The 15,000-nt window shown below is 39.5% G+C and overlaps 2 protein-coding genes across 2 annotated transcripts in view; one reads left to right on the forward strand and one right to left on the reverse strand.

Annotated features, from left to right (window-relative positions):
- Nucleotides 1–5,498, reverse strand: part of LOC137970634 (uncharacterized) — a 20,164-nt gene extending 14,666 nt beyond the window's left edge. The window contains exons 1-2 of the mRNA XM_068817159.1: nt 5,231–5,498; nt 4,803–5,098 (exon numbers count right to left, since the gene is read on the reverse strand). Of these exons, the coding sequence (XP_068673260.1) occupies nt 4,803–5,098; nt 5,231–5,347 (413 nt within the window). The 5' untranslated portion in view covers nt 5,348–5,498. The remainder of the gene's footprint in view (nt 1–4,802; nt 5,099–5,230) is intronic.
- LOC137970020 (CCR4-NOT transcription complex subunit 3-like) overlaps nt 1–15,000 on the forward strand; it is a 62,610-nt gene that overhangs the window by 43,657 nt on the left and 3,953 nt on the right. The window contains exon 7 of the mRNA XM_068816469.1: nt 13,344–13,542. Within this exon, the coding sequence (XP_068672570.1) occupies nt 13,344–13,542 (199 nt within the window). The remainder of the gene's footprint in view (nt 1–13,343; nt 13,543–15,000) is intronic.

The following is a 15,000-nucleotide window of genomic DNA, read 5'->3' on the forward strand; positions in this document are numbered from 1 at the left end:
ATAGAACATTCCAAAGACTGACCATTCAACGTTCATGAGACTGGCGTGTATCTTTGTGGCAAACCACAGGCGCCCCAAGCTGAAAATACGTGGTGTATGCGACAGTTTGTGTATATAGAGAATTGTATGGGAAAGTCACCGATCGTAAAAAAATTGTGTAAATAACTATCTCATTTGAAATAAAGTTTGGGCGCTGGCAACACGACCGTTGTTGACTTGTGACTGGGCAGTCAAGAACGGTCGTGTTGCCAGCGCGCGGTCAAATTCAAATGGACCAATCAGAGTTGAGGCTGAAACCATCTTGCGAGTTTCCGTTGTTGACTACCCGGTCACAAGCCTCTGAGGAAAGCCGAAGAGGTGAATTTTAAGGCAAAGTTTTCGTTCGCCACGTTTCTTTCTGCCGCCGAAACACACGTATTTGGAGTGAAATTTATTGGGCTTTATGGAACTGTTGTTTTTATTGCGATTCGGGACTTTTCCTGTTGAGGAGAAAACGATTTGTGGAGTGAGGTCTGGCCAGCGATGGATGGAGTCACCGGCCTTCCCATTATTTTAGCAACGGCCTTCCGGATGACTTCACTAAACGGCGTCAGAATGGCTCGAAACTCGCCAAAAGAGACAAGTTGGTCACACATTTGAGGTAGGAAAACTTTATTTCAAATGAGATAGTTATTTACACAATTTTTTTACGATCGGTGATTTTCCCATACAATTCTCTATATACACAAACTGTCGCATACACCACGTATTTTCAGCTTGGGGCGCCTGTGGGCAAACTACTGTAAGGTTCCCGACGTTATGGTGTGAATGGTCGTTGCCCTTTCTTTCGGATTTCGTCGATTCTCGATTTCGTACTGCCATTTCACCCACATAAATGTCAAGGAAGCGCCGTAAACCTTAGTCGTCCAACAAGAGGAAAGAACACATCGCCCGCGCGAATTTCAAAACGTCGATAACCGATTCCATTGTCACAAAACCTCGTTTCCAGGCTCTTTGTCCGCTAATTTGGTCGCCCCTCCGCAAAGATCCTGGGAACGAGGTTGACTTTGAGGCAAGTGCAGTTTTCGTTTAACAATATAACGGTTATGTAAAAATTGATAGTTTACCACAGCAGTAAAATGTGTAACAAATATCATATGCACTATGACAACAAAACGAAGATGATGTAAATCACCATATTTGCTCCCAGGCAAATATGAATATTTATAGGAATGAAATTTGCAAATTTACAACGGAGTCATATTCAGGCAATTCATTGCATTTTTGCTTGCATTTGCGGTCCAACTGCTATCCAACTGCTATCTTTACGGTGAAGAAAATTTGAGCATATCTGTGGAAACAATAAAGGTTTGCATCCCACGCAAACGCCAAGCAAATTTACAGTATACAATTACATTTCCTTAACATTTGCACACAAATTCCTAAACAAATATCCAAGTTTGCGCAGACTTTACCTGTCAAACCAAATTTAAAGCAAATTTAGAGCCCGAAATTTGCCACACCTTTGCTCAATTTGCAAACTCGAGTAAATCCATCTTTTCGTCCAGTGTTGCTCTCCATGAAGAACGGCACATACGAAAATAAACTAAAAACATACGAGCTGAACACTCTATGATCTGAAAGGCGACCTCACTCAATTTCCAATCGAAAAGTAAGTTAATTCGTTGGCTGGTGATGAATTTCCGCCAAAACACACGTTTATGTAAATGACATAGCCCGATTTTTCTCACAAACCGATTTACGTCCTGCATAATACCCACAAGACGAAAACTGGCTCCTGTGCGGCATTTGAGTGATTTGAATGAAATATTTAGATACAATGAACTCGGTCAACGGGTCAAGTAGACAGTTTTCAGTTTTCTTCGAGTATCATTGTGTGATTACTTACCGTGAAATTTCGAAGCGTACTCTTCAAAATCGTGCTCAACCCTAACGTTTTTCATTTACCGGTGCAGGTTAGATCTCAAACTTGCTTTTGGAGACATGTTATATCTTGACGACTGCAGAACAGCCGAGTTTCGCTCTGTGAGTATTTTTACTTCCTCGTTTGACTTACAGTCAAATTACTCAAAATAAAGTGTTAATTTACTCGGTGTGTTTAGTGAAAAAATTTACAAAAAGTTTTGCGCAATGAGAGGAAAACACTTACTCAATCAGTGAGTAAGTATTTACTCACATGTTTGACTAAATCTAAGTTATACTTAGTTTACTCAAAATATTGAGTTACTTAAACTCCCTATGTTGAGTAAAAAATATAACTCATGTTGTGAGTAATCTAACTCAAGATATTGTGTAAAACGGTTAATTTATTCATAAAGTGAGTCAACTTTACTCATTATAAAAAATGTATTTTTTCCTGCATGTGTGTCGATAGTCATTGAGAATCGCCTCGGGACTTCCAAACATCAGTTTATACTTAAGATTTTAAATGTGTTGTCTCCTACATATGACGCTTTAATGCCAAGAGACCAAATCTTTCGTGAGTGAAATCATTGGAACAATTACGAAGACGATATTATAACAACCCAAGTTATTCACGGATTTTGATTGGTTCTTGCCTATGATCTATTAGAGGACAGACGCACGATTGACGTCACCATTATATAAAACAATTAGATTCCATGTAGTCGTGGGTCTGTTCAGTAATAGATCACAGAAGACGTCAAAATGTGGTAAGAACATCAGTGACACACTCGGCTATCGCCTCGTGTGCCACTTTTTTGTTCTTACAACATTTTGACGTCATCTGTGATCTATTACTGAACAGACGCACGGCAACATGGAATCTATTTGTTAAGTGGAAGCGGTGATTTCAACCTGTGCTTCTTCGATCGTTCAAAAAAGCTTCTGCCAGTTGAAGGTGGTCATTTAAACTTTAAGTGACAGGGAAAGATTCTGCAAGGGAAATTTTAGTCGGCGGGAATTTTTCTTTCGTTACGCTTTTTGTAAGCAGCCCTTTTAGTCTGCTCGGGAAGCAACGCCTCTGAAGTTGCTTCAAGCTTTATTTCTCCATGTAAGTGAATGCATCGGAACAAATGCTCAAAGTGCGAAAAGACCCGAGCAAAGGCCAGATTCCTTTGTTGGGAAGGGAGTACTATCTAACGTGGTTGCGAAATATATTCCTCGAGCTCGCAGGCTTTGATTTATCCAACTTGAATGCAGCGCTGGAAGGAAGTACGTCACTTCATTCACTTTCTTTCATTGATCGTTTAGAGTTATGAGATGTCCTCAGTCCTTTGAAAGAACATCTTATCTCAACAGATACGTCGACAGAAATTTAATACCAACCGCGTCACCTATATTTTGTGTATGTGTCTCAGGCCAACCTGGTTCACTGCATTTATCTCATGTGCAAACACTCTCAAGATACACTACCTTAAAAATTTCAAGAACTTTCATTTAACGGAACCAAAACATTATTCTTAGATATATCAACTGACCATGAAGGCATGCTTAATAATATATGCTAAAATGAGTCAATAATGAAGTTCCAGTTTATTACTTTATTGGATAATTCTGTCCTTGATCTATGGTAACTCCATCAAGTCTAGCCATAGTAATCATTCATTGTTTTCATCATTTATGTTACCAGCGAATTATTCAAAAGTGATGTTGATGTTCTTAGGAAATCTATACAATAGTGAGGAATGATGTGGGCACTGCCATCAGACTTGTAGGTTGTACTGAAATGAAATTTTCTGAATGAGTTCTCTTTGGGGAGGTAAAAATTTCACTTGACCATTTGTAGATGTAAATTACACCCACATTAAATGTACAATTAAAATTGGGATGTCTGGAAATACATAAAGCAGGTCTTGTCTTCTGTGCAATGTTTAAAATTAAAAGGGCAATCAAGGGCAAAGCAGACTTTGTGATAGAACTCTGACACAATATTAACTACTTATTAATTTTGATGTGAGCATTTCATGCTCATTCATATTCATTGCTCACTTTTGTGGTAAGTTACTATCTCACTGCAGAGAATAATGTAAATTTATCTAAATCAGGATGAAAATGTACAAAATGTGCAGCCATTGATCTTAAATGTTTTCAGTCTATTAATTAACCCATTGACCCCTTGGGGTTCCCTATTGATGAGTAAAATACTAAGTATGGCCGGTTTTGGCCAGTTTAGGGGTGAAAGGGTAATTATTAAATATAGTACATCAATAATATTACCGTATCAGTAAAAGGCCTTTTTCGATATATTAAAATTCAGCTTGATAGTGAGGCAGTGAGGACAAAGACAAAGGAAAGTGGATGATATGTAAATATTTTTCACATTCATTCCAATGTGTTTCTATTGTTTTTGTCCTCAATGCCTCACTGTCAAGCTGAATACTTGATATTTCGAAAATGGCCTATTGAGCCAGTATTTAATAACTAATGTGTCTAAGACTGTCTCGAAGGTTTTCAACCAATCACAATGCAAATAAAATTGAATTTGCCATTGATAATGCGCATGCGTAACATTAGTCTCCTTTGTTGGTTCGCCATGGTTCACAATCCTGGACTGATGCGTAATGTTAATTGCCGTTTCCGTTCCGCCCCTCAAAAACGTTGGGTGCTTAAACTCCCTAAAGACTAAGGAAGGCAAAAAAGGTATAAAAATTCCTTCAAAATTAGCATCCTTGCATACGGAGCTTTTATAAAGGGATTAACATCGTATCAAATAAAACCAATAATTTTATTTTACTGAGCTACTTCGCGAAGAAAAGAGTCTCACAGTCTAGTGAAAATCGAAGAATTTTAACATCAAAAAAGAATCTGCTGACTCACAAACGTTGCAAAAATGTGCTCACCTCTCATCTTGCTCCTGTGGCAATTTAGTGCACTGCCGAAACCTGGCAGAATTTTGTGGTCTTCTAGTAGTTTCATTCCTGTTCTCTCCGTCGTCTCGTTCTTGTCGTCTTCCACTGGTTTGCAAAATCTTGAACAGCAACGCGGTAAAAACCATACCTCCGATTCCACCAAATAATGCACACCAAAAAACTTGTTTAGAAATCTCCATTCCCTCCTGTCCTGATCTGTTTGATGTCCAATCTTTGTTTGGCCGCTTTAGCAAGTTAACTTCAAAGTGATCTCGATCGACTTGGGACTGATCGAAGTGTGAGCAAAATTAAAGCGTGTGTGAATAAATTTGGCAAACAAATCCCGCGCTATGGTTGGCCACCCAATACATTACAATATTTATTAACATGAATCTAATGTTCAAAAGGTAAGCGCTCACATGCACGTGTACGTGTGTTCCAAGGTGTACGTGTGTTCCATTTAGTTTCTCCGTCACGACTGTACTGTGGTCATGCGCAGTAGACTCGTAGTCGTAGCCGTGTCTGTTCTCGATCATTCTCGTTCCCAGAGCTGCGATCCTCTTGGCCAGCGCCTCGGATCGAGAGCTCTGGATTCTGGCAGGTCCCAATCCGTTCTCGTCACTGATTGGTCAGATGGGAGCACAATAAAAATGATAACCGAAAGGAATCGGAAGAGAATGGCCGGAGGGATTCCCTTTTCTGCTTGCCGTACTTGCAACAGATATATTATTAGTAACAACCATCCTTTGGATTTATTTGGTGAAAAGGCAATTAGAAAGGAATCGTACGGGATTGATAAGAGTTTTCTGGTTTGAAAATTTCTGTTGACGATGGTTTATTACCATCGCGAATATGTAGAACTTGTTACTTTGCGGTCACGACATTTCAGGAGCTCGAGTTTGTGAAGACGGTAGTTCATTCGAAAGCTCAGCACGAGTCGGTTATCCGATCTAAAAGAAGGAGGTCTGTGCAGCAGAGCCCATCCTTCACCAGGTGTGGGACGCGAGAAAATAGGAGCAAGGTCAGCTGGTTATATGTTACGCAGGATTTTTGACCAAGCTCGATTCATGTGTTTACAGTGTAATTATTGTTCATGTGTTGAGCAACGCAAAGCCTTGACTCCTTTTGAATATGTCCGTGGCGAGGAAGAAAAGATTAAGCCAACAGCTAACCGCGTTATAGACTTGCCACAAGTCGACCTCACGAAGTCGCGAGAGGTCGACTTGTCTCGCTTGCAAGGTTTTCATTTGCGTCTCGCGCCAAAAAGGGGATGACGTCATTCGCAAGTCCTGCACTTGACTGGTGGCCGCAATCCGACGAAAACAATCGAGCATGTTAATTTGTTTCTACGAAATCGAAAGAGGAAATTTGTTGACTTTGTGCTAACGGTATCAGAAACAAAGATGAAATAAAACGAAAGCTTATTTCAATCTCGAGTCGCCGCTTGGAAAGGAGATCTTTAGTGGTATTTTTTGGACCAACAGAACTTGCGCCGTGATTTGTGCTGATAGAAACGAAACACTAATTCGAAAGATTAGCAAGTATTAAAGGGAAAGCTTCGAATCGTCAAGAAATTCAATTGATTTCACTCATGAAAGATCAGGTAGGCTTCATGTGTAGGAGACGTACTAGACCGGGATTAAAAGATACATCTCAGTGAAACTTAAGTATACCATTTAGCGATGCAATGACTCTCGTCGATGAATACTCATGTATTTTAAAATTTTTTGTTCCATTCGACGAAAAATGTGTCGATAGTCATTGAGAATCGCCTCGGGACTTCCAAACATCAGTTTATACTTAAGATTTTAAATGTGTTGTCTCCTACATATGACGCTCTAATGCCAAGAAACCATGTTAGAATAGTTGCTCCAATATCATGACTCAACTAGCCAACGTAACCACATACATAACCGCAACGCTCTTAGTAGTTTTAAAATCATATGTTATCTATACGTTAGTAGAAAACCGCTCAGGAAATCACCGTAGTATGTATAATGGTATTTTGCCAAATACGTGAACTTGATTGAAACTGTATATAGATCACCCGCCTTTATTTGAGCATATAAAAGAAAGCATTATATTCAATAAAAATCAGTTGTTACTCCTACTTGTGTGCGATGCGTATGTCCTTACTGTGAACATGACGACATCAGTAAACCTAACAGACCAAATCTTTCGTGAGTGAAATCAGTGGAACAATTTAATACGAAGACGATAGCATTGCAATCCTCTCCAAGTAAATGACCAAAAGCGTACTGGACTAGTTCAAAGGTCAGACTTTTCCCTCTGATAGTCGGGGAATTTGGATCCGGTGGCCTTAGTAGCATGTTGAAAGTCACGCTTTCACTGCGTGTGGCAAATTTTGATTGACAACTCTATCCCCTGGGGTCCACGAGGACTACTCTGATTGGCCTAGCTCATCTAATCACCCGACCCGTTTTTGGGTCGCTAAATTGGCGCCAATCAAGTATGAAAAGTCCTTGTGTTTACAGTGTAATTATTGTTCATGTGTTGAACAACGCAAAGCCTTGACTCCTTTTGAATATGTCCGTGGCGAGGAAGAAAAGATTAAGCCAACAGCTAACCGCGTTATAGACTTGCCACAAGTCGACCTCACGAAGTCGCGTGTATCTAGACGAAGGACTTTTCGAAAGTCTAACCGCGTTATCGCGTACTTTTCTCTTATTGCAATAATGAAATTTGTAAGTATATTTTCCTTGTGCAACATGGCATTAAAGTTGAAACTTGATTCCTTCCATGCCCGCACTTTGCATTAGTTATAAGAAAATCATACAACTAAGGTTGATAAAAAAGGCTTCAGTTGAGATCAACCACAGATGAAAAGGGACTACAGCCCCTGATGAAAAATGGGGATAAAGGGGGGAGGGGGGCTATCCAAAAAATGGATAAATTCCTATCAAGTTCAAATCTCAGGTGATCTTGGCAACCTGCACCTTCTGGATAGTTTTTTTATCCAGAGGAGAGCTTGAAGGATTCTCCTGCTGGTACACAGCTACCGAAAAACAACTTTTAGGGTTCTCAGTTTTCAGAGGATTATTATGGCCACAGTAAATTGGGTACCTATTAGTTAACTTTCACATTGCTGTTTTGGACTAGTATATAATTTATTAAACTGGTAAATTGTAGGGTCAGAAGAGCTTAGCGAATAACCTATTCCTCGACAGGCATCAACACTTGGGGTCATGCATGAGGGACCCCGTTACATTCTTAATTGTCTCCATGTTATATTGATTCCATACAGTGTTATGTTTAACAGGAAAATTTGGTTTTATCAAATATGTCGATAAAGGTCGAATTAGCACCATGAATGATTTTTCGAGTGTTAGCCCTTCCTCAGAGCGAATGTTTAGATGTCCCTGTTTGCACCATAAAAAAGAAGACCCACATGCATTTTGGACTATTTTGCCAGATGCACCCAACAGGCAAAGGCTTGGTTGAATCTGCTTCAATGGCCAGTGCTTAATAGAAAACTGCCTTCCGGAATTGCTTCTCTTGAGATAAAGCAACCGATCGAATTCCACCAAATAATGCACACCAAAAAATCCATTCCCTGCTGTCCCGATCTGTTTGATGTCCAATCTTTGGCCGCTTTAGCAAGTTAACTTCAAAGTGATCTCGATCGACTTGGGACTGATCGAAGAGTGAGTAAAATTAAAGCGTGTGTGAATAAATTTGGCAAACAAATCCTGCGCTGTGATTGGCCACCCAATAAATTACAATATTTATTAACATGAATCTAATGTTCAAAGGGTAAGCGCTCACATGCACGTGCACGTGTGTTCCATTTAGTTTCTCCGTCACGACTGTACTGTGGTCATGCGTAGTAGACTCGTAGTCGTAGCCGTTTCTCTTCTCGATCATTCTCGTTCCCAGAGCTGCGATCCTTTTGGCCAGCGCCTCTGATCGAGAGCTCTGGATTCTGGCAGGTCCCAATCTGTTCTCGTCACTGATTGGTCAGATGGGAGCACAACAAAAACGATAACCGGAAGGAATCGGAAGAGAATGGCCGGTGGGATTCCCTTTTCTGCTTGCCGTACTTGCAACAGATATATTATTAGTAACAACCATAAAAGGCAATTAGAAAGGAATCGTACGGGATTGATAAGAGTTTTCTGGTTTGAAAATTTCTGTTGACGATGGTTTATTACCATCGCGAATATGTAGAACTTGTTACTTTGCGGTCACGACATTTCAGGAGCTCGAGTTTGTGAAGACGGTAGTTCATTCGAAAGCTCAGCACGAGTCGGTTATCCGATCTAAAAGAAGGAGGTCTGTGCAGCAGAGCCCGTCCTTCACCAGGTGTGGGACGCGAGAAAATAGGAGCAAGGTCAGCTGGTTATATGTTACGCAGGATTTTTGACCAAGCTCGATTCATGTGTTTACAGTGTAATTATTGTTCATGTGTTGAGCAACGCAAAGCCTTGACTCCTTTTGAATATGTCCGTGGCGAGGAAGAAAAGATTAAGCCAACAGCTAACCGCGTTATAGACTTGCCACAAGTCGACCTCACGAAGTCGCGAGAGGTCGACTTGTCTCGCTTGCAAGGTTTTCATTTGCGTCTCGCGCCAAAAAGGGGATGACGTCATTCGCACTGGTGACCGCAATCCGACGAAAACAATCGAGCATGTTAATTTGTTTCTACGAAATCGAAAGAGGAAATTTGTTGACTTTGTGCTAACGGTATCAGAAACAAAAATGAAATAAAACGAAAGCTTATTTCAATCTCGAGTCGCCGCTTGGAAAGGAGATCTTTAGTGGTATTTTTTGGACCAACAGAACTTGCGCCGTGATTTGTGCTGATAGAAACGAAACACTAATTCGAAAGATTAGCAAGTATTAAAGGGAAAGCTTCGAATCGTCAAGAAATTCAATTGATTTCACTCATGAAAGATCAGGTAGGCTTCAGGTGTAGGAGACGTACTAGACCGGGATTAAAAGATACATCTCAGTGAAACTTAAGTATACCATTTAGCGATGCAATGACTCTCGTCGATGAATACTCATGCATTTTAAAATTTTTTGTTCCATTCGACGAAAAATGTGTCGATAGTCATTGAGAATCGCCTCGGGACTTCCAAACATCAGTTTATACTTAAGATTTTAAATGTGTTGTCTCCTACATATGACGCTCTAATGCCAAGAGACCATGTTAGAATAGTTGCTCCAATATCATGACTCAACTAGCCAACGTAACCACATACATAACCGCAACGCTTTTAGTAGTTTAATCATATGTTATCTATACGTTAGTAGAAAACCGCTCAGGAAATCACCGTTGTATGTATAATGGTATTTTGCCAAATACGTGAACTTGATTGAAACTGTATATAGATCACCCGCCTTTATTTGAGCATATAAAAGAAAGCATTATATTCAATAAAAATCAGTTGTTACTCCTACTTGTGTGCGATGCGTATGTCCTTACTGTGAACATGACGACATCAGTAAACCTAACAGACCAAATCTTTCGTGAGTGAAATCAGTGGAACAATTTAATACGAAGACGATAGCATTGCAATCCTCTCCAAGTAAATGACCAAAAGCGTACTGGACTAGTTCAAAGGTCAGACTTTTCCCTCTGATAGTCGGGGAATTTGGATCCGGTGGCCTTAGTAGCATGTTGAAAGTCACGCTTTCACTGCGTGTGGCAAATTTTGATTGACAACTCTATCCCCTGGAGTCCACGAGGACTACTCTGATTGGCCTAGCTCATCTAATCACCCGACCCGTTTTTGGGTCGCTAAATTGGCGCCAATCAAGTATGAAAAGTCCTTGTGTTTACAGTGTAATTATTGTTCATGTGTTGAACAACGCAAAGCCTTGACTCCTTTTGAATATGTCCGTGGCGAGGAAGAAAAGATTAAGCCAACAGCTAACCGCGTTATAGACTTGCCACAAGTCGACCTCACGAAGTCGCGTGTATCTAGACGAAGGACTTTTCGAAAGTCTAACCGCGTTATCGCGTACTTTTCTCTTATTGCAATAATGAAATTTGTAAGTATATTTTCCTTGTGCAACATGGCATTAAAGTTGAAACTTGATTCCTTCCATGCCCGCACTTTGCATTAGTTATAAGAAAATCATACAACTAAGGTTGATAAAAAAGGCTTCAGTTGAGATCAACCACAGATGAAAAGGGACTACAGCCCCTGATGAAAAATGGGGATAAAGAGGGGAGGGGGGGCTATCCAAAAAATGGATAAATTCCTGTCAAGTTCAAATCTCAGGTGATCTTGGCAACCTGCACCTTCTGGATAGTTTTTTTATCCAGAGGAGAGCTTGAAGGATTCTCCTGCTGGTACACAGCTACCGAAAAACAACTTTTAGGGTTCTCAGTTTTCAGAGGATTATTATGGCCACAGTAAATTGGGTACCTATTAGTTAACTTTCACATTGCTGTTTTGGACTAGTATATAATTTATTAAACTGGTAAATTGTAGGGTCAGAAGAGCTTAGCGAATAACCTATTCCTCGACAGGCATCAACACTTGGGGTCATGCATGAGGGACCCCGTTACATTCTTAATTGTCTCCATGTTATATTGATTCCATACAGTGTTATGTTTAACAGGAAAATTTGGTTTTATCAAATATGTCGATAAAGGTCGAATTAGCACCATGAATGATTTTTCGAGTGTTAGCCCTTCCTCAGAGCGAATGTTTAGATGTCCCTGTTTGCACCATAAAAAAGAAGACCCACATGCATTTTGGACTATTTTGCCAGATGCACCCAACAGGCAAAGGCTTGGTTGAATCTGCTTCAATGGCCAGTGCTTAATAGAAAACTGCCTTCCGGAAGTGCTTCTCTTGAGATAAAGTAACCGATCGAAAAGTTGTATTTTGTTGTGTCATTTAAGCAATAGAGGACGTTTTCCATGTTTACATACCCTCATGTAAACGCGAAGCGTAGTTGGGAGAATTCTCGACAGTTATGCAAACCCGAGACAGAGTCGAGGGTTTGCATAACATACACTCCCATATTTCCAACCAGCCAATTAAAACGTGCGTCTGACAACACATAACAAATCAAAAATCGTGTGATTTCACAGCTGTGTTTACATACTCTCATTTAAACACAGCTATTGACGAATGGGTGTGCGTGTACTATCCTAATTCTTTTATAATTTATAATGTCCTCTTATTGCCAATAATAATATTATGATAACTCTTAAAACAACAGAATTAGTCATTTATCTTATTACTTTCAATAATTTTGCTCAAACCAACAAACTGAAGATGAAGACCATGAATAATAATTTATTTAAGCCCAATCATTGTTAGAATTCACATTAAAAATATTAATGGTATTTTATATCATTTGTTAACTGAATAAAGCAGTGAATATATCAAACAACTGTCAACAATGATGAATAGTGAAGCAAAACCTCACCAGATTTTGATTATGATGGACGACATGGTTTTTGGAGATGCAATTAAGGCAGTTATCCTTAAGGATATCAACAAACCAGTGCAAGAAGCTATGCAAAAAGAGTGATATCACGGTTCCTCAGTTTTGCTAGAGTGCCAAGATGTAAGAACAAGGAGTCCAATGATATATATTTTCTAAAACTATGTAAATACATTAATATTTATGTGAAATTCTGGCAACTTAAATGACTTCATCCTGCATGTAGCTAAATTTTGATCAAGATTTGTCCCCCAACATCATTATTTATCATCAATAGGTTTAAAATACAAAGGAAATTAATGGGAATCAAGCAATAATTATTATTTAGGTTGGATTCATTTTAACTTAAATTTAACTTTGAAGTACAACAGTTACAGAGTAAATTGACTACTGGGTGCAAATATACAGATTTGATGTAGTCAGTCAGGGAGCAGTGGTAAGAGCACCCGCTTCCCACCAATGTGGTCCCAAACTCAGCGTCATATGTGGGTTGAGTTTCTTAGAAACTCTTGTGGGAGATGATTATTGTAAGGACTGTCCTCTGTTTATGGGTTTATCAGAACAATTCATCATTATTTTCTTCTTATTGTATGTATCGATTTTAGGGTTCGAGTAAGGATAGTGATATGATTTTTGGTGTTTTAAGCGTAGGGCAGTGTTTTTATCATTTTTAGTAATCTATGTAGCCAGTTATAAGAAATTTGTATAGCATTTGAAGTAATTGTATAGAACTTTTAATTTTGTATTGTTTCTTAACAATTTTGTAGATGGGTGTCCCCAATTAGTTTACTAGTTTATCGAAAGTAGATACACATGACGCGTTAATAAAGGTTATTATCATGATCATTACCTTTAAGTGAGTGAGTCTTCACCTCTTCAATTTTTCTCATTGATCCATCTCTCAAATGCCGATTGCTCTCTGTTTTATTTTTGGTGAACTCTTATATTAAAGCTTGCATTGCTTGCATTACAAATTAGCAGTCTTACACTTTCCGTTTTTTTAGTCGTGGCACTTAAAAACAAAGATAAATATTTTGCAGAAAGTGAGTAAGAATTGCCCTCTTACGGTTTAAATTTGTATTTGTGTATGTATTTTTGCAGCGTTGCTGGGGTCAAGCAGTAGTCAGACAACAGATGAGAACAAGGTGGTACAAGAGACCAACACGGCACATCTCCAGCCTCTCCTAGGCGTGGCACCGTTAGGTCCTGTACCTCTGAACAAGGAAAGATGTTATCAGTTGGCTATGCTGGAGGCAGCCTACCATCATCTACCCCTTCCTGCAGACTCCGAAAAAGTCAGGTGTGATAATTAACTACACTAGTTTCCTATTAGGTGGAACTTATTGCTTATGCTACTCGAATGAAATAGGGGTACATGTATCTGCAAGGTAGCTGTGGACCTTTCCCCCAAACGAGTTATTTTTTTATTCCACTAAGAAAAGATGAAACATTTCCTTTCATCCCTTATACAACGTTCAACTTGATAGACAAGGACAACTCAAGCCATTTTGTGTCAGACCGTTCCTTTCTCGTATGTTGCATGTAATTCCTTCTTAAGTGATGACAGATGTGTTAAGATTTTTTTTTCACTACTGTGCGGGATGGAGGTCTTGGGTTTGATCCGTGGAGGAGCACTGTTAACCGAAGGCCCGTTCCTCTACCGCTGTTGTTGATCATGTGAGAAGTTAACCCAAACACTGCTCACGGAGTGTAGGGTGCGGAGTTACCGGTGTAGTGTGGTCTATGTTTGTCAGCTTTGGTCGGTCTGCCTGGTTTAGCTGGAAGGGCCTATAAGCGAATCAGAACACCAAAACAAAAACATAAACCAGAATCTCAGCGCCTGGTTGTTCAAAAGCAGATTAAGGCTAATCCCAGATTAAAAATTAACCAAGGAGTTTATTTCTCTATGCCCAAATGCTGTTCAACGCTGAGTTTGGGCAAAACTTTACATTAGAAGAAATCAATCTTGAAAAGCAAAAATAAACAAAATAGACTTTCACCAAAAAGTTGAAAACGTGAAACAAATGTTTACGCTAATCCTGGATTAAGTTAATCAGCTTTTGATCAACCGGGCCCAGGCTATTTGCCGGGTGCAGGTTAATCCTCTAGTAATATATAATGTATAATGTATAATATTTCTGAAACAAATTTTAAGAACATTTCGAGGCAGATTTCTCACTAAGCACCCTGTAAATAAGAACTTGATCCGCCTGAAACCCGAAATCATAGGTTATCATTCGATCGATTTTGTCCTTCCTTTTCATTGGCCGAGAGCCCACCAGGTGACCTGCAAATAACTGCCTACAAATAAGTGTTTTGCTGCAAATAATATTCTGCTCATGCGCAGTTGACATCACGCTCTTGTGAGAAAATGGAAGATCGGTTCCCCGAGCTGTCAGAGAATGATTCGACATCTTTAGTAGATCGAAAGAACAGTGAGAATACTAAGAAAGGAACAAAAGTTGCATTTAACGTATTTAGAGAGTATCTCAAGGAAAGAAAGGTAGACGAAGAGTCACTCGTGTCATCAACGCGAAGGACAAGTTGGCGAATGCATATGTACTAAAGAGATTTTATGCTGAAGCCAGAAAAGAAAAATGGCGAGCTTTACACCAAAGCTTCACTTGTCGGGATACGCTTTGAAAACTGTGAAATTCTTCAGCTTTGTTGATGCCTAGTGTTATTGAACGTTTGACTGTTAAGTACAGTTTGAAGTCTACAAATATAATTATGCTGATTAGGAAACCAATTGATTGAT

This window comes from Montipora foliosa, chromosome 9 (assembly GCF_036669935.1).
Source record: "Montipora foliosa isolate CH-2021 chromosome 9, ASM3666993v2, whole genome shotgun sequence".
In the NCBI taxonomy this organism is placed as follows: domain Eukaryota; kingdom Metazoa; phylum Cnidaria; class Anthozoa; order Scleractinia; family Acroporidae; genus Montipora; species Montipora foliosa.